The sequence below is a fragment of the Meles meles genome, unplaced genomic scaffold (genome assembly GCF_922984935.1).
Source record: "Meles meles unplaced genomic scaffold, mMelMel3.1 paternal haplotype, whole genome shotgun sequence".
In the NCBI taxonomy this organism is placed as follows: Eukaryota; Metazoa; Chordata; class Mammalia; order Carnivora; family Mustelidae; genus Meles; species Meles meles.
The window spans coordinates 212,716-232,527 of NW_025721131.1; the positions used below are offsets into that span (position 1 = coordinate 212,716).

Consider the following 19,812-nt stretch of genomic DNA (forward strand, 5'->3'; position numbering starts at 1 on the left):
AACGACTTAAACAGGAATAGTGTTCTGCACTTTAAATTTGGGAAATGACCAGTTTCCTGTGCCAGAGAAAAATTTGTGCTTGAGAATATTATCTATATAGTGTGCTTTGTACTTCCTGCTTAGCCTTTTCTTTCATTGTGCTGTGTTTTTTAAGTTATCTGATATCACTGTGAATTCCTGAGCAGCACAATCTGAAGTATTATATTAGAACCACAATAGTCTCCTGGCATCTCTGACTAAATATTTGTGCAATATTAAAAATAAGTTAATTGAGCCGGCATTTTATTGAGGAAACATTTTCACAAGTATGTTCGTATAAGCTTATGAATGGCCCTTGGAAATTCATTTTATCCCATATCAATCACCAACACCGGAAACATACTTTTATCTTATTAAATGGCACCCCAAATTCTGAGATATTGGAAATACCCTTTTTTGTTATTAATTCAGAATGTAATGAAAGGTTCATTATTTTCATTTGACTTTGAGCTCTTTTACAAATATTATGACTTGTAATACATAAAGGAATAGATTTTAATTTTTGTTCTATAATCTCGCCTAATGCGCCATGTTTGTTTAATGGTTCTCTTGGTGCTATAAAGAGTTGATAGCATTCAGAAGAGCTAAGGCAGCTCCAAGGATATTAGTCTTCTTTTCTGTACCTGACTTTTCTGTAGAACTTTTTTTCAGGTTGGCCTGTCATTTTACTTTATTTTAAACTATTAAATATTTTTTAATAAAGTGACTTTTGGCAATAAATTTCTCTTGGCTTATATATTCCACGTATCATTTGATTCATGATGATCTTGTGTTCCTTTATATTGTTTTGGGTGATTGATGTCTTTTTCCGGAATGGTCAGTGATACACCAAACTTCAGGAAAAAAACAACTAAATAAATAAGATTAAGAAGTGCCCAATGTTTATAGTCTGCTGTTTTGAAACCCCTCAGAGCTAATCCTCCTCAACACACCTATAAACACCTACCACACACCTATGCAGATACAGTATGTCTCATAGGCAGGGAATGCAGCCAAGGCTCTGAGCCTTGGTTTCCTCACACATTAAATTAGGTTAATAATAATAGTACTTTGGGATATTTGGGTGGCTTAGTTGGCCGAGTCTCTTCAGTCATATTTTCTACACATTTCAGAAATTTAAAAACTAACAAATGCAAAGAAGGTAGAAAAAATTAATTCAAGACCAAACGGTAAGGTGTTTATAGAGACTGCAGCCCATCTATCATCCTTGAGAGGACTTAGAGCACAAAGTACTAAGAAAAGTTGAACAATGTATGTGGAGTAAGGCCACACTATGGCTTTGATTTCAGTGATGTCCTTCATGATCTTGGTATGGACAGAACTCACACAGGCTGATAAAGTAAAATGACAGGCCCATCTGAAAAAAAAATGTAAACTTTATGTTAGAATTAACATCTAATATAATTGTTAATGCCTTGGAAAAACAGATGTTAAGTCAATAGGCTCCAGTTTTCTTCATGCTTTTTCTTCAAGCTTTTTCTCTTCTCTTCGGGGGAATTTTTCACTCTAATACTTTAAGACCAAGTGCCATTTTAAAACTTAGAACTCTGGGGGCTCAGTCAGGGGACCATGCGACTTGATGTCAGGATGCTGAGTTCAAGCCCCCTGTTGGGTGTAGTGATTACTAAAAATAAGCAAACTTTGAAAATAAAATCAAATAGAAGTTAGAAGTGTGGAATTGTAAGGGCCTGGTTGGCCAGAGAGAGCCATTTCCTTGTGGGCTTGGGTTGACCCTGCCCCTCCCAGAGGAACTTGCTTGCAGGCCCCGGATATGGGGGCGGGCCAGGTTGGATGGAGACATCCAATCAGCGGGGTGCACATATATTTGCTGTGGTGAATTGGGATTCAATTGGCCACCCCTATTGCTGACCCAGGGTGACTGTGCAGTTTTCCTTGTGTGTTGCATTCTCATTGGCCATCTGTGTGTGGGCCGGGCTCAAGCACCTCTATAAAGGTTAGTCTGTGAGGCGGGGGGTTAGTAATAGTCTTTGGGGTAGTAGTGGTAGCGTGGTAGTCGTCGGGAGCATGGTCCTTGGGACCAGCATCCTTGGGAGCATTGTAATCCTCAGGAGCAGAGCGTCATGAACCTCGCGGGGGAGCGGCCTAGCCGCCTCGCTTCCCCGCCTCCCTCGCTGCCTTGCCGCCTCGCGGGGGAGCGGCCTGGCCTGGCCTCGCCTCTCCCAGCATCAGGGGAGCAGCCTGGCCTCGGCTCGCCTCGCCTTGCCAGGTAAGGGGAGCGGCCTGGCCTCACCTCGCCTTGCCTCGCCTGGTAAGGGGAGCGGCTGGGCCTCGCCTCGCCGCCTCGCGGGGTAAGGGGAGCGGCCTGGCCTGGCCTCGCTTCGCCTCGCCTGGTAAGGGGAACCTCCAGAGTCGGTGTCCTGGTTGTCATCGCCTCTTTGTAAGAGAGGGCCGCCACTGGTTGGTTTGATTTTCGATGCTTGGAAGTAAAGCTTTGCTTGACTTTCACTTTGTGTTGGTTTTTGTCCTTTGATCACGGACCCTAACAGAATGATTACTATTAAAGAAAGCTTTATAAAAGGTAACAGGGCCTTGGCAAAACCTCAAGATTATGTGCTGAAAATTTAAAGGGCCACAGAGATTTCTAAGTCACAAAAATCAGTAAAATGAATTTTATATAAATTAGATGACAATATTAGTGTTGAGAATAAAAAACAATTGCCATTTAGTTTTGGTCTGAGGGTAACAGGGAATAGTGATGACTGCAGCCTGTGAAGGGAACTTGTGGTTGCTTTTGCTCCAGGCTATTGCTACCATTCAGGATGTGGAACCTGTGTTGATTTTTTTTTTTTCCTAGCATTTGAAGAGGGACTGTAATGATTGATTTTTTTATGTAAATGTTTTTATTTCCTTAAACAGTAGCAGTTGAAACAATATTTTAACCAATTGTGTTATGTTCAAAATACCTCTACTGCTTTCTATCTCCGCTTTAGACTCAACTCACTGCCTTAAGTCAATGGAAGTTAAATATCCAAGAAAGATGGCTATTATTTATCTTTTATGGGCTGAGCGGTGAGGATGAGACATAGGAATTGAAATCACAAAAACACACAAGAGAAAACCAAAAACTTAACAAAATAACAAAAATTGGCAAAAAAACACACTTCAGAAAAGCTTGGTATGCTTTGAAATCACTTAATAATTATTCTGATTCTTACTCTCCTTTCCATTTTATGCATCTCCGAGATTCCATTCATCATGGTTTTGGTTTTTCCTTCATCTTCTGTCCATTTTCACTAGTGGCTCTCTAACCACCTATTAACCATCCTTAAAATCTTGTGCCTTGTATGTGGTTAGATTACCGATTACATGCTGATCCTTCATAAATTCTTGCCCCTGAGAAGTCCTGAAGAGCACAGTTCTGTCATGCTGCCTTTTAACACATTGAGGTCAAACAGAAGACACTAAATAATGTTTTAATTATCCTCAAATCCTGGAGAAGTTTCAGCCAAGGAAGTTTAAAAAGTATGGTTGTATGGTGAAAAATGATCTTCGTCTAGATGTTGGTGATGTTAATTTTGAAATAATAGTTGTTTTGAGAAAGAATAAAACATCTTTTTGTGGGAAATTGAGTACATATTAACAGGCTCTCAACAAATAGGACGTAATAAATCCTTTTGGTTCTGAATCATGAAAAAACACCAACATTCCAAGATTTTTTCCTCTGGATATTGACATACTGTTTGGTATCCCTGTGATCTTTTTAGGCATCTATCTGAGTAACCCAGGGTGACATATATTTTCCTTTAATCGTTTGTAGAGAGATAGATGCCCAAGAGGGTTAGTCTTCAGTGCTACTGAACAAGTGACAAGTGATTTATTATTCTCTGTTTTTGGAGCTTTGTATGGGTGGAATGTTGTCATGGCAGACTAGGGACAAACTAATATCTGTTCCAAAAGATGAAAACATGCTGCCCATACATTTTCTGTAGTGTTATATAGTCTGATGGAGAACAGACATGCAAACTCCAAGTATTTTATAATTGTTGTTCATCGTGTCTGAATTGAAACTATACAACAAAGGGAGCTTTAAAAAATCTGCTTTGTTTGAAAGGAACTTTAAATTCTGCCTAATAATTTTATAAAAATGTGGTGGACTTTTTACTTATAATCTAACAAAATCATTGAAATAAGAAGATATATGGAGAAATAGGGGACATTGCTTAAAACCCAGGAAGCCAGAAAAAATTATTTTTATCATGTAGCCCAGAGATGTTGATAATGCAGAAGCTTTTAGTCTCAAATTTGTGAATTTCCTTAATAGTGCTATAGGTATTTGGGGATTGTATATACCAGGGGCGCTCAACTGCACCACTGTGGGGGTGCTGAGTCATGGCAATGTGGAGAGACATTTTTGGTGGTTGCAACTGGGATGGTAGTTGCTGTTAGCATCTAGTCAGTGCAGGCCATGAAACACTTAAACATCCTACATGTACAGGACAAACCCCACAACCAACATTTTTCTGACACAAGTGTCCAGAGTGTTAATATTGAGGTACCCTGGTATATGATGATGAAAAAGAAAAGCGATTGTATGATATTCTTATATTCTAAGTTGCTGATGATTAGCTGTATTCTAATAGCTGGGAAGATAATACACGAGGGGAATTAATACTACACAGTCTGGTGGTCTTTAGAAACAAAGACCCTCTAGTGAAGAAAATATTTTTTACTTATACCACTAAAGTTATTGAGTGCTTACCAAGTGCCAGGTATTGTTGGGAGACACGGGGGAAACCCGAGTGAACAAAACAGGTAGACTGCCTTCACAGAGCTCTGGTATAAAGGTGGGGGACTAGTAAACAAATACATAAAATGGGACATGGAGGAGCAGGTAGTGCCATAGGGTAGATAAAGTAGAGTAATGGGGTAGGTAGGTAATGATGGGGGGTGGGAAAGGGAACACTTAGACTGGATGGCCATGAAAGACCTGAAGCTTAGGAGTGAGTGACAGTAGGAGGCAGCCAGATGAAGAGGGTTTTAGGCTGAGGAAGCAGGTTGTGAAAAGGTGCCAAGGTGGAAGTAGGCGTGGCTTGTTGGGGAGGCACAGAGAGGTGGCTGTGGTTGGGCAGTGGTCCAGAATGGGGAAGCTGGGATGAGACAGAATATGAGAGGATGGAGGGGCCAGATCATGCTCATTTCTTTTTTAGGTTGAGAATATTCCATCGTTTGGATGTATTTATCCATTCACTTACTGAAGGATATCTTGTTTGCTTCCCACTTTTGTCATTAATGAATACAGCTGCTGTGAACTTGCAGGTGCAGGTTTTGTTATGGATAAATTTTCAGCTCATTTAGGTAACTTCTAAGGAACACGATCGCTGAATTGGCATGGTGAGAACATTTATGGTAAGAATATGCCAAACTGTTTCCCAAAGTGGCTGTATCAGTTTGCATTCCCACCAGCAATGAGTGAGTGTTTCTGATTATTCCCCAGCCTTACAGCCTTTGGCACTCTGAGTATTTTGGATTTTCTCCTTTCTGATAGGTGTGTAGTATTTCATTGTTCTTTTAATTTGTAGCTGCCTAATGACACAAGATTTGAACACCTTTTCATACGCTTATTTGCCATGAGTATATCTTCGGTGAGGTGTCTGTTCAGTTCTGCCCATTTTTAAATTTCATTGTTGAGTTTCTTATTGTTGAATTTTACTTTGTACATTTTGGACTATGATTCTTTATCACATGTGTCATATAATTCTTAGGGAAATACTTTCTGGTTTGTGGCTTGTCTTCTCATTCTCTTGTCATCACAGAGGAAAAGTTTTTAATTTTAATGATGTCTGGATTGTCAATTTTTTTTTTCATGGATCATGCCTTTGGTGTTACATCTAAAAAAGTCATCACCATATCATCACCTAGAAATTTCCCCCTATGTTAATTCTAGGCACTTTAGGCTTTTGTATTTTATATCTGGGTCTGATCCATTTTGAGCTAATTCTTCTGAAGGATGTAAGGTCTGTGTCTAGATTTTTTTTTTCTAATCTTTTTACATGTGGATGTCCAGTTGTTCCCAGCACTGTTTGTTAGAAAGACTGTCCTTTCTCCATTGTATAGCATAGCCTTTGCTCCTTTGTCAAAGCTTAGTTGACTATATTTGTGTGAGTCTGTTTCTGGGCTCTCTGTTGTATTTCATTTATCTATTTGTTCTTTAACCAATTCCATACTGTTTTGATTATGGCTTTATATTAAGCCTTGAAATCCAGTAGTGTCAGTCTTGTGACTTTTTCCTTATTTTTTTTTAGTACTGTTTTGACTATTCTGAGTCTTTCATTCTCCATATAAACTTATAATCGTTTTGTTGATATCCACCAAAGAACTTGCTAGAATTTTGATTAAAGTTGTGTTAAATCAGGTTGGGAAGAACTAGCATCTTGACATTACCGAGTCTTCCTATCCATTAATGTGGACTGCCTCTCTCCATTTATTTAGTCTCTTTTGGTATATTTTTATCAGAGTTTTGTGGCTTTCCTCCTGTTGTACATATTTTGTTAGATTTATACCTAAGTATTTCATTTTTGGAGGTGCTAATGTAAATGGTATTGTGTTTTTAATTTCAATTCCATTTGTTCATTGCTGGCACAGAGGAAAGTGAGTGAATTTTGTATATTAACCACGTATCCTGCAACTTTGCTATAATTGCTTCTAAGTTCCAGGAGGTTTTTTGTCGATTCTTTTGCATTTCCCACACTGACAATCATATCGTTTGTGAACAAAGACAGTTTTATTTTTCCTTTCCAACCTATAAGCCTTTTACTTCCCTTTTTGTCTTACTGTATTAACTAGGAAATGGAAGACAATGCTGAAAAGGAGTGGTGACAGGATTTGCCTTGGTCCTGATTGTAATGGGAAATTTTCTAGTTTCTCACCATTATATATGATGTTAGCTGTAGGGTTTTTTTAAAAGATTTTTTTTTTAATAATGTTGAGGACATTCCCTTGTATTCTTAGTTTACTGAGTATTTGTCATGAGTGGGTGTTGGAATTGTCAAATGCTTTTTTCTTCATCTTTTGATCACATCGTATGATTTTTCTTTTTAGATCGGTAATGAGATGGATTTCATTAACTGATTTTAGAATGTTGAACCAGCTTTGCATACCTATGGTAAATTCCCCTTGGTTGTGGAGTACAATTGTTTTTAGACATTTTTGGCTTTTACTTGTTAATATTTTGCTTAGAACTTTTTTCTTTTCTTTTTTTTTTTAAGATTTTATTTATTTATTTGACAGACAGAGATCACAAGTAGGCAGAGAAGCAGGCAGAGAGAGGGGAGGAAGCAGGCTCCTTGCTGAGCAGAGAGCCAGATGCTGGGCTCGATCCCAGGACCCTGGCATCATGACCTGAGCCGAAGGCAGAGGCTTTAACCCACTGAGCCACCCAGGCGCCCCTGCTTAGAACTTTTGTAAAGATTGTATTTATTTATTTTACAGATAGAGATCACAAGTAGGCAGAGGCAGGCAGAGAGAGAGGAGGCAACAGGCTCGCCACTGAGCAGAGAGCCTATGCTGGGCTTGATCCCAGGACCCTGAGATCAGGACCTGAGCCTAAGGCAGAGGCTTTAACCCACCGAGCCACCCAGGCGCCCCACTTAGAACTTTTATACTTATAAGAGATATTGGTCTGTTATTTTCTTGTGAAGTCTTTGGTTTTGGTATTAGGATGATGCTGGCCTCATAAAACAAGTTAGGAAATGTTTCTTCTACTCCTGTTTTCTGAAAGAGATTGTAGAGACTTGGTATAATTTAAATGTTTGGTAACATTTAATAATAATTTTTTTCAATTGTGTGTAGATATGTTATTATTACAGTAAGTTCGTTGCTCAGTTTTAGCACCTAGCTTCTAGTACGCTGAATATGTTTATTATGTTTATTGCATATCGTCTGCCTCCTCCCACTAGAATAAGAGCAGAAATTCTTGACTATTTTGTTTATTGATATGTTTTATATACCTAAAACAGTGGCTCTCAACTGGTGCTTTGCAGGTTTTTGGCGTTTTGCAAAAATCCTTTTGGAGAATATGTAAGGTCAAAGCTATTCTCGTGGTAATACTAAGACTTCTAAGACTTCGTTTGCTTCCCCCCCACCCCCCTGACCCACTACTGTGCTGTTGCTTACACTGGTGGGGGAAAATCAGTCATGTGTAAAACTGCTGATGTTTTAGTGTGAATCCAGCAGTGGCACCAAACTCTACTAGTAGCCACGACATACTTCCTGGTCCTCACTCATGAGGGAGTGACAGGGGATGCCAATTTCACTTAAAGCTGTAAAAATTACGAGTTTTATTAAGTCCTGACTCTTGAGCATGTGTCTTTTTAATATTCTGTGTGATGAAATGGGAAGTATACCTAGTACTTCTGCTCATACTCAAAAATATGGTTGTCTCCAGGGACTAGAATTTGTGGTTGAGTTGCTATGGAACATTATATTTACTTGAAATAACAACTGTGAGATAAACTATGTTTCAGTTTCCTGGCATTCAGGCATTTGGCAGATAGTTTTTTTTCAAAAAGGATGAAGTAAGCTTGTCACCTCAAGGAAAACAACTGATAGTATTTGCTGATGATGATAAATTCAAGTTTGCAAGTGAATTTTGAGTTTTGGAAAATTTATATCTATGAGCTCGATACTTTCCTCATACTTACAGATTTTTCTAATGAGTTGGATACTGATACTAACTATTGTGATGTGGGTTTTCTTTGATATTAAATAACAAAATGTGTTAATATCTTGAAGATATGTTTAACTCCTAGTGCATCATTGCTAAAATACCTTATAGCATCAAGCATATATAATAGATCTCTTCAAACTGCAGATAGATCAGTTGGTGTTAATGCAACAGAGTGTGGAGAGTTCACTGATATGGTTGGTTTCAGATTAAAAATCATGACTACCCTTTAAGAAATGACCTGAGGTATGGTGTTGTATTAAAGAAGAATATCCACAACTATCTGAAAATGTTATAGCAATGAACATGTCTGTGTGACTTTTAAGAGTGATCTGCTGTGCATGCCTGACGGAAAGAGTGGGGAGGACAAAAAATGAGTTGAAGGAGATACATTTTTCATTATTCATTATTTCATTATTTTCATTATTCAATATTTCATTATTCATTATTCATAATTTTTCATTAGATTTTGGTGTTTTGTACTTCGCAAGACTTAGAAATTTAGGAAATTTTGACTCCTAACTGTTTACCACAGAACATTGAGATCGTGGTGGATAAATTTAGTTCATATATACATGATCACTTTTGGTCTTGCCCCCAAATTCTTTTTTTTTTTTAAAGATTTTATTTATTTATTTGACAGAGAGAGATCACAAGTAGAGGGGCAGGCAGAGAGAGAGAGAGAAGCAGACTCGCCGCTGAGCAGAGAGCCCGATGCAGGACTCGATTCCAGGACCCTGAGATCATGACCTGAGCCGAAGGCAGCAGCTTAACCCACTGAGCCACCCAGGCACCTCTTGCCCCCAAATTCTGAAGGATATATTCCCAGGGAGAAACCACTGTGAACCAGGGTTTCACCTTTTACAACTAAACAATTATTCTCAGGAGTTACTGGGTTTTTAAACTCTGGTTTCCTATAAAAAATTTAGTTCTAATCAACACCCTGTTATTTTATTAACCTAATGTTGCCTTCACAATATCTTTTTTTTTGTTTTTTTCATGCAGGTTTTCTTACACTGAATGAACCAGTGTGCTGCATCAAAAATTGATCAAAATGTAACAGAAGAAACAGTGAAGGTGAGAAGAGGCACAGTCTGCCCTCAACCCAAGCACACATTCCCTTTTAGTTAAAATTTCTTCTGTGGGATGTTACTCTAGGCTCTTGAGCTTCTCCTCAGTTCCACTATAAGTTCTGTGCCAGTCACTTGTGTGGACGACCCTGAGATAAAGGGAAAGAGGTTTTGGGAAAAGAAACAGAGTGATGAGGACGTAGAGGCATAGAAGACATGGAACAATTTTTTGCCGAGGCCTTTGGGCAGTTTGAAAAGAGGAAGAAAAACAAACACATGACCAAGAACCTCAGTGTCTGTGAGCAGGGGGGAACAGAGCCCTAAGTAGGAGCATTGCCTGAGGTGGCTTAGGAAGCAAGATGTGGACAAATGTGACTTCAGTCTTTGATCACCAAAGAGTAAATGATTTGGGTGGTTCCGTGGTGCAGAAAATGTCTGCATAATGTCTTCAACTCAGAAACACATGTATAAGCCTTTCCTTTTAGGAAAGGAAAATGATGAAGAGTTTTGTAAAGGGGGAGGAGGTACATGAAAATTAATTGCACTACTGTTATTATTCATTTAAGCTGCCTAAATTATTATTGATTATTTATTTTTGGTGCTGATTTGCTATTTTATTTTACAAAAAAAAAAATTCCCAAGGATTTTTATAGACTCTTCTGACTATTTTTTTATAAATTAAAAATGAACTTTCAAATTCTCTTACCATGGGAGCATTTTAGTTTGTGTGCTTTTGGTCCCAAGCAATAGACACTTATTATTCAAACAAGTTGAAGACACATCAGCTCTCATTTGGGGACTCCAGACAGAAGAGAAGGTTCAGGACCTGTGACTCAGGGAGGTGGATAAGATTGCCAGGTTCTGTCTAGCTCTTCACTTTCATCCAGGTTATCTGCTTTGCCCCAGGGCTGGCTCTTCTCATCCCTGCAAAATGACCTTGTAGCTGTCCAAGCTATCACTTCCAGACACAGCACCTTTCCAGAGGGGAAGCTGTCCATTCCAGGATGCTGTTCCAGAGACCAAAGAAGCCTTTGCCCCCAAAAGCCTGCCAGCAAATCTGCCTGCACTATGTTACCTGCTGCCCATTCTCACTAATGGGTTGGGGACTGTCACGCTTGGATTTAGTTATTCGGGCTTTTCCTGAGAGCCAGGAATGGGTTCCTGGTTCCCAGAGCTGTGTAGGAGTAGAAAGGATGTCCAGACAAAATTGGTCCTCTGCCCTCTGCGTGGGTAGAAAGGATAAGCATGCCCTGAAATTTTCAGCTTGCAAAGAGAATACTATCCTCTCATGGACTTTTTTTTTTGACCTGCTTCACTATTGCACTTATTATATTTATTTGTAGATGCTGTTCTCAAATATTGAAGATATCCTTGCTGTACCTAAGGCATTTTTAAAAGGCGTGGAAGAATGCCTGCATCCAGAACCTAACACTCAACAAGAAGTGGGAACCCGCTTTCTTCACTTTGTAAGATCAATTTCTGTTTATTTTAGAAGCTCTGCCCCATCCCCCAGATTTTAAGGTTTAGCTTTTGGCACAGTAGCATGTGAGAACTCAGTGTAGAAGTAAAATGTGACACCGAAAGTTTGGGGTCTTTTAAGGCCAATGAAATCTTCCACTGAGAGCCAGGAAAGGGGTGAGGTCCTCACATCATCCATTTTATTCAGTGAAGAACAAACAGCCTTTTCTTTTCTCCAGCAAGTTAGTTCTTGGCATCCTCTGTAGCTTTGAATCCTAATGAATATTCAGGCTGTTCATAATGAATGGATTTTTATGTTTCCCCCAAACATAGAGCATTTCCCTTTTGAGGGAGAAAATCCTTACTCTTACAATGGCATGATGAGCCTTTTGTGAGTCAGAATGTTCCCTTGTTAATGGGCTGGTGACAAGCCTGCAGGTGAAGGAGCCCTGTCACTCTAGGTACACAGACGCCGGAGTCTCTTGTTTTTCAAGGGTAGTTTCTCAGAAGGTCGTACTGAGTGGTGCAGAAGAATAACCAGTCAGTCCTCCGTTGTTTCAAATTACACATCATGCTCCTGTAATCATTTTCGTCTCTTTGTTAAAAATGCAAAAGAGTATTTTGTCACAGAAGTCAATTTTTGTTTATTTTTATTTCTATTTAGCCTTTAGAAAGTTAACGGTATGTAATTTTTTTTTTAATTTTTTTTTAAGATTTTATTTATTTATTTGATAGACAGAGATCACAAGTAGGCAGAGAGGCAGGCAGAGAGAGAGGAGGAAGCAGGCTCCCTGCGGAGCAGAGAGCCCGATGCGGGGCTCGATCCCAGGACCCTGAGATCATGACCTGAGCCGAAGGCAGCGGCTTAATCCACTGAGCCACCCAGGCGCCCCCGGTATGTAATTTTTAGGTCTGTAATCCTGTCTGGAGTGGGCAAAGCTGCATATGTTCTTTTTATAATCAGGAAATATTTCATAAAGGTACTTAATATTAAATGGAGAGAGGCTCCTTGGCGCAGGAAGATCAAGCCGTACTTTCCTTGGGTATGACTGGAAACCACGCATGTTTGTGTCCACTTAACGCAGACTGTTCCTCTTCATGAATGAATTCACATCTTCTGCCAGCTGGAGCATCTGCTGCCTTAGTCCAGGGCCTCACATGGGAATCTTGCACTCTGACATCCATTTCCTCAGTAACACACTATGAATCTGTCATCCATGAATTTAGCTAAACTATTTCTGAAGCGTATTTCCTTTTGGGTCATACCATCTCTTGAAATAAGTAACTCAAAATATAAGTAACTCAAAATATTTTTTGCTGGCTATATAAAATAGCACTCAGTGTTGCTTTCCAAATGTATGTCATGGAAATTCCAGAGGGTGTACTTCGGTTCTAATATTTGATCAATACATTTTCTGTGTCTTCCTCTTATTGGAGTTGCTTTGGTAGATACTAATCCTAGCCACTGAGAGAAAAATCTAATGACAGAAGGATGCTTAGAGGTCATGATGGTGAAATTACTCCCTTTTTGAATGTACCCCCTTCTGTGGCAAATACGAAGGTTATTTATCTTGTTCCTACTTGATCTCTTTTAATGAAAGCTATAAACACTAGAAGATCTTTATGTTAATCCTGAATCTGCCTACCACTGCCCATTATGGATTGCCCTTGCAATGTCCACCCAGTGGTCTTAGTTTTGTGTTTTGGAGCTACACAGTGTTGTAAGTCCCATTACACTATGACAGCTGTCTGAAAGTAGCTACCATTTCCTTACTTTATTATACTAACAAATGATTCTACTTGAAATGATCTCTCATACTTTGTCACAGAGAGTCTCATATTTGGAGACTCTAAGTCCATCATTATCTTAGTCACTTGTTGCTGACTATTCTCTTGTTTGTCCATGTCCCTCCTAAACACAGCTGTCCAGATTGGTGCATGTGAACTGCAGGGTATTAAGTCCCTCTATTCCTGCATGATCAGGCACATGCTTTTCCCTGTTCCTAAAATGCTTTCTTCCCTCACCCTGCCTGGGAATGATGCATTCATCTCTCTGAACCTTGCTCAGATACTACTTTTTTTTTTTTTTTTAAAGCTGTAGCTGAACCGTCTCAGGAAAGCTAAGTACTCTCTTCTCTGTAATTTGCTACCATTTGGCTCATTTACTTAGTATTGCATACGTCATATTGGACTCTAGTTCGTATAACCTTTTTTCCTAGATTATTCTTCTTGAATCAGAGAAAATTGGTAAATGAAGTGTGCTTAGATACATACACAGAGTAGAGCTCCCAAAATATAGTAAACGCTTTGGACACATAAAATATGTTCACAAACATCACACAGGTTGATCTTTCCAAATAGGTATTACCATGACTCTAACTTATCCTTATTCAAATTCACAGAAAGACAAGTTTGGTATCTATGATGAATATTGTAGTAACCATGAGAAGGCACAGAAATTGCTTTTCGAACTTAACAAAATAAGAACAATCCGCACATTTCTTTTGGTAAGTATATATATGAGTGTTACCATACGCTGTGATTTGTTGCTAGGCTCTCTAAGGAACCAAGGACTAGCGTCAATGTGGTGCAAAAATTACTCATGGGACAATGCTTTAAATGTGTCCGGGCTAGGAGACTAAAGTCACAAAGGACTCTAATCGTAAGAAGGGAGAGTTGGCAGAAGCTCATGGATGGGAAAACACTGATAATGGCCTCTCCTGGCTGACTATGAATTGTTTGTGAGAACCTCAGATTCTTAGTGAGAGAAGACATTTATGCCAGAGTTCATCATCGCTTGTATATCCCTCAGCTCCCTAGGGTTTCATTTGCTTTTGCTAAGAGAGCTGTAAATGGGGCCATCACAGGAAGGAAGCGATTCGTGGGTATAGTAGAAAAGAAATTTCAAGATTGAACTTTCTCCTGCATAAGTTCCTTACTCACTTTCCACAGAAAGAATAAGAATATATGTTATTTTAAAGATTTTATTTATTTATTTGACAGACAGAGATCACAAGTAGGCAGAGAGGCAGGCAGAGAGAGAGGGAGAAGCAGGCTCCCTGCTAAGCAGAGAGCTGGATACGGGGCTTGATCCCAGAACCCTGGGATCATGACCTGAGCCGAAGGCAGAGGCTTTAACCCACTGAGCCACCCAGGTCCCAAGAATATATGTTTTATTTCTTTAGGATAGCACAGAGAAATGCATATTTTGGTAGTAATTTGGACAATTTAATTGCCCGTAAGGACCACATTGTAAGTGTACAATTCAATACTATTTAGCCAATTGTGGAGTGGAGGAACCATCCCCACTATCCAGTTATAGAGATTTCTAGCACCCTGAAAAGTCCCTCATGCCTGCTCATGGCTCATCTCTACAACCCCTGTAAACTCTAGGCTATCAATTGATTTACTTTCAATCTCTGTAGTTTGCCTTTTCTGGATAGTTCTTATAAATGGAATGGTTCAATGTAATATTTTACACCTGGTTTCTTCTACTGAGTAAATGTTTTGAGGTTCATCTCCATTGTAACATGTATCCATATGCCATTCATTTTTATTGCCGGATAGTATTCGTTGTATGGCTATACCATATTTTATTTATCCATTTGCTGGTGTATGGACTTTGGGTCAGCAAGCAAGTATGATTAATGATGGGCCTTGAAGATCTTTTCAGAGAGAGGTATTAGTATAGAAAAAGTCAGGAAATGTCCAGTTTGAACTGTTTTATCAACGATGGTGAGATGAACATTCATGTACAAGTCTTTGGATATTTTCATTCTCTTGGATGGATGCTAAGAGTGGAATTGCTAGGTCATAGTAAGTGTATATTTAAGAAACTGCCAAAATGACTGTGCCATATACACCAGCAATGTACGTTTGCAGTTTCTTTATATTTTTGCAAACACATGGTATTACCAGTTGCAATTATAGCTGGGTTAGTGGATGTGTAGTTTATCTCAAGATGATATTTATTTGCATTTCTCTCATGACCATTGATACCAGGCATGCTTTCAATGTTCTTATTAGACATTCATATATCCTGTTGGTGAAATGCTTATTCAAATCTTTTGTTCCATTTTTAAATTGAGATGTTTATCTTATATTGAGCTATAAGTGTTCTTTATTTTGGAACACATCTTCTGTATCTGACATATAATTTGTGAATATTTCCACTCAGTGTGGTTTGTTTAAAAATGTTATCTTTTGGACATCAGAATTCTTACATTTTGTTGAAGTAGGATTTATTAAATTTTTTCCATATGAACATATTTTCATTTTATTTAAGAAGTCTGTATTCAGGGGCGCCTGGGTGGCTCAGTGGTTTAAGCCGCTGCCTTCAGCTCAGGTCATGATCGCAGGGTCCTGGGATCGAGTCCCGCATCGGGCTCTCTGCTCGGCGGGGAGCCTGCTTCCCTCTCACTCTCTCTGCCTGCCTCTCTGCCTACTTGTATCTCTCTCTGTCAAATAAATAAATAAAATCTTTAAAAAAAAAAAAAGAATTCTGTATTCAGGTTTTATACTTACTTTGTTAATTTTTTCCCCAAGTATTTTGCTCTTTTTGATGCTGCTGTGATCGGAATGATTTTTTCTTTTCTTTTTTAAAATTTTTTATTTATTTCTTATTTTTTTTTATAAACATATAATGTATTTTTATCCCCAGGGGTACAGGTCTGTAAATCGCCAGGTTCATACACTTCACAGCACTCACCATAGCACATACCCTCCCCAATGTCCATAAGCCCACTCCCCCTCTCCCAAGCCCCCTCCCCCAGCAAACCTCAGGTTTTTTTTGTGAGATTAAGAGTCACTTATGGTTTGTCTCCCTCCCAATCCCATCTCGTTTCATTTATTCTTCTCCTATCTCCTAGCCCCCCATGTTGCATCTCCACGTCCTCATATCAGGGAGATCATATGATAGTTGTCTTTCTCTGATTGACTTATTTCACTAAGCGGAATGATCTTAATATCATTTTTTGGACTGTTCATTGCTACCATATAAGCATTTGACTTTTATTTATTTTTGTTTATTGTATATTCTTATATCATGTGCTTTAAATTCATGTATTAGTTCTAGGAGTTTTTTTGGTAGACTCTTTAGGACACTTTACATATCGAATGAAGTCATCTGAGAGTAGACAGTTATATTACTTCCTTTTCAATATAGATGTCTTTTTTCCCCCCTGGGTTTTGCACTGGTTAGAACCAGTTTACTATTGAATAGAAGTGATAAGAACAGACATGCCTGCCTTGTTTCTGATCTTGGGGGAAATCAATCAGTTTTTCATCATGAAGTGTGAAGTTTACTGTTGTCACAGATGTCCTCTTCCAGTTGAAGAAGTTCCACTATATTCATAGTTTGTCAAGAGTTTTTATTGGGACCTTTTTGCTTTTTCCGACGTAGGTGTTTAAAGCTATGATTTTGTCCTACACACTGCATTAGTTTTATTCCATAAAATTTTACATGTGTTTTCAGTTTCATTCAGTTATTGAAAAGGTCTCGTTTCCTTCGTAATATCTGTCTATTCTTTATTTAGAGTTTGTCTTGGAAGGCAGTTCTGCATGGGACTGTGTCCCTGCACATTTTCGGAGCGGAGGAACTGACTGCTTTTGTTCTGGCTGATCTTTAAAGGATGTTTATATCACGATATAAAGGATGTTTATATCAGAAGGTAGAGATATTCTCTTCCTCCTAAGTGGCGGGCAGTCACGCCTGCTGCCCTCATGAAAGATGCATGGTTCTTAGCTTCAGGTCTCCTTTCCTGGTATCCATGTGCATGGGCCACCTGGTCTTTCTTGTGTTGCGATTTGGGAACTGAGCCTTGGCAAACTGGCCCCAAAATAATGATACTCTGGCTACTGCTATTGCTTTCAGGGGAAAAAAAAAAGTCCTGTAGCTCTGGCCTAGGAGTTTTATGTGTTCTTCCAGCATCCAGAAATCTCTGGCCGGTTGACTTTTGAGCTTGTCAGTAGGGTAAAATCTTAGAATGATGAGTTTTAACATTCCGTTATTTTATTTCCCAAGGTTGGAATTTTCCAGATTTCTTCCTGTAGTTGACTTTTTAAATTTAATTCTATTTTGGTCAGAGAAACATAATTAAATCATTTAAATCTTTTTAAATTCATTAAGACATTTTTATGGTTTAGCATATGGTCTGTCCTGGAGTTTTTTGTTTTTTGTTTGTTTGTTTTTTTCCCCCTCTCTGTATGCTCCATGTGTGCTTAAAAACTATGCATATTCTGTAACTGTTGGGTGGAATGTTCTATAAATGTTAGGTCAGTTTTGTTCATAGTGTTGTTCTTCTCTTCTTTCTCTTTTCCTCTAGGTGTTCTGTCAGTGAGGGTAGGATATTGAAATCTATAGGTATAATTGTTAAATTGTCTGTCTTGCCTTTCAATTATGTCAGTTTTGTTTTATATGTTTTGGGGCTCTGTTGTTAAATATATATTCATTGAAAGTGCTTGTATTTGTATTTCTATTGATCATAAAATGTTTTTCTTTGTCCCTAGGGATATTTCTTTTCTTAAAGTCTGTTTTGGCTGATATTATTATAGCCATGACACTTCTTGTACTGTTTGTGTATCTTTTTCCAGTATTTTCCTTACAAACTATTTAGGTCTTTGAATCTAAAACATGTCTCTAGGAGACAGTATATAGTTGGATCTTGCCTTTTTTTTTTATTTTACTTTATTTAAATTCAGTTAGCCAACTACAGTACATCATTATGGATCTTGATTTTTTTATCCAGCCTGATCATCTCTGACTTTTAATTGGACTGTTCCATTCATTGATCTTTAACTGAATTATTGGTATTGTTGTATTGACAGGTACCATTTTATTGTTTTTTCTGTATGTGTTTTTGTTGTTACCCCTCTGTTCCTCCCTTACCTTCCTTAGTGTACTGTTTTATTTCCTCTTTTGATTTTTTTGAACTATTTTTTTGGGGGGGTGATTGCTCTAAGAACATTATTCATCTTAATTTATCAAGTCTATTTCCTGAAGTTGGTTGTTGTTTTTTGTTTGTGTTGTTCTGTTTTGTCTTTTTGTAACTTTCCTGGACTTGATTTAAGAACCTGTGACTCTTGTATGTGCAACTGCTCTCTCTACTCAATTTTTTGTTTTTTAATTTAGCCTCTCTTTTTAGGGGTCACTCCAGTAACTGCTTAACTTAGTTCTGTCGGTGGTTTGTCAGAGGTGACCAAACATCGTTAATCATCTTGTCTATGGATCTATGTGTTACTTTAGGGGGGTGGGGGAGACATTCAGAGAGTAGGCAGTTTTCAAGTCAGATCTAGGTTTTTCTTTCCATGGGGACACCTCTTCCCCCTTGGGTCTTTTTTACAGATGCACAGCCTGATATCTGCTCCAAAGAGGGCTATAATCTCAGGCCAAGGGAATTGTGGGCATTCTCCATTTTTCTTATATAGTGTGCTAACTTTATTGACAACGCCCTCAGGAGTGAGATATTTACTTTCTGCAGCCCCACCTGAAAGCAGGTTTTCAGGGTCTATCACTATGTCAGGGCCCCTGTGATGCGGCCACTGCAGGAGAGCCACTGTGGAAGCACCATTTTGATAGGGCCACTGTGCAGGGCGAGCTGAGGAGGGCGGAAGCACGGGGAGGCAGGGGGAAGGTGGGAGAAGCTCTTGTGAGAATGCTATAGACTCCCACCTTTCTTACCAGAAATTTCCGCAGTTTTTCATGGAAAAAACACTTCTCTGTTTTTTTGTTTGACTTTAGTTGATTTCCAGAGCCCTGAAGTTGATATTTTCGACAGTTTTGCTGAGGTTACAGTTGTTTTTTTTAGGAAGAGGATTTACTAATCCCTTTTCTCTGCCACAGCCAGAAGAGGCTTCTATGCCACTAAAATTTTAGAGCTTTTTAGGAGGTGTTAAAGCTTCATTGTCTTAGTGAATCCAGTCTGTTCTCAGCACAGTTGACTCTTTGATCCCCTTGATCTAGTTTATTGACTGAATTGTGTCAAGCCATGCCAGTCAAGTCCAAAGTGTGTTGGTTTTTAGATGATCCTGCAGCATAGTCTGGTAGGAAACCTGGCTTTTATAATACCTGCTCTGGTACTAAGTGATCTCTAATTACCTGAATGACTTTAAGAAATTGATTTTATCGCTGGTGTCATTTTCCATCTCCATAAAATGGGGGATAATAACAGTCACCCTTGGGAAGACAGGTAAGAGTACAGATTTGGTGGTGGTATTATTTGGGTACTTGGGTATGCTGGCACAGTTTTCATCATCAGGGAGATCTGTGGGAGCTCATTTAGAAGATATTCTTTGTAGACGCATGGAGAGAGAGTTGGCTTTCTTAAGCCAGTCTAAAGTGACAACCCACCTCTGCTATTATGAAGACAGTTCATGATCTGTACAGTCCTCTTAGACAAGGAAATAACAGTGTGTTAAGCAGTCATGAATTTCTTAGGGTACCTCAACGCGGGGCTAGGGAAAGGGGTGGCTGTGTTTATAAGGGGCGCTAACGTATGTAAGGATGCTGAAACATCACTGAAAATACAGTGAGATGTACATAGTTGTGTTTCATACGGTTCCTCT

The 19,812-nt window shown here is 38.9% G+C and overlaps 1 protein-coding gene across 1 annotated transcript in view; it reads left to right on the plus strand.

The window, feature by feature from the left end:
• Positions 1 to 2,120: 2,120 nt before the first annotated feature.
• Positions 2,121 to 19,812, plus strand: part of LOC123936015 (phosphatidylinositol 3,4,5-trisphosphate-dependent Rac exchanger 2 protein-like) — a 53,264-nt gene continuing 35,572 nt past the window's right edge. The window contains 5 exon segments of the mRNA XM_045996816.1: positions 2,121 to 2,266; positions 7,099 to 7,102; positions 9,728 to 9,799; positions 11,136 to 11,258; positions 13,653 to 13,757. Coding sequence (XP_045852772.1) covers positions 2,121 to 2,266; positions 7,099 to 7,102; positions 9,728 to 9,799; positions 11,136 to 11,258; positions 13,653 to 13,757 — 450 coding nt within the window.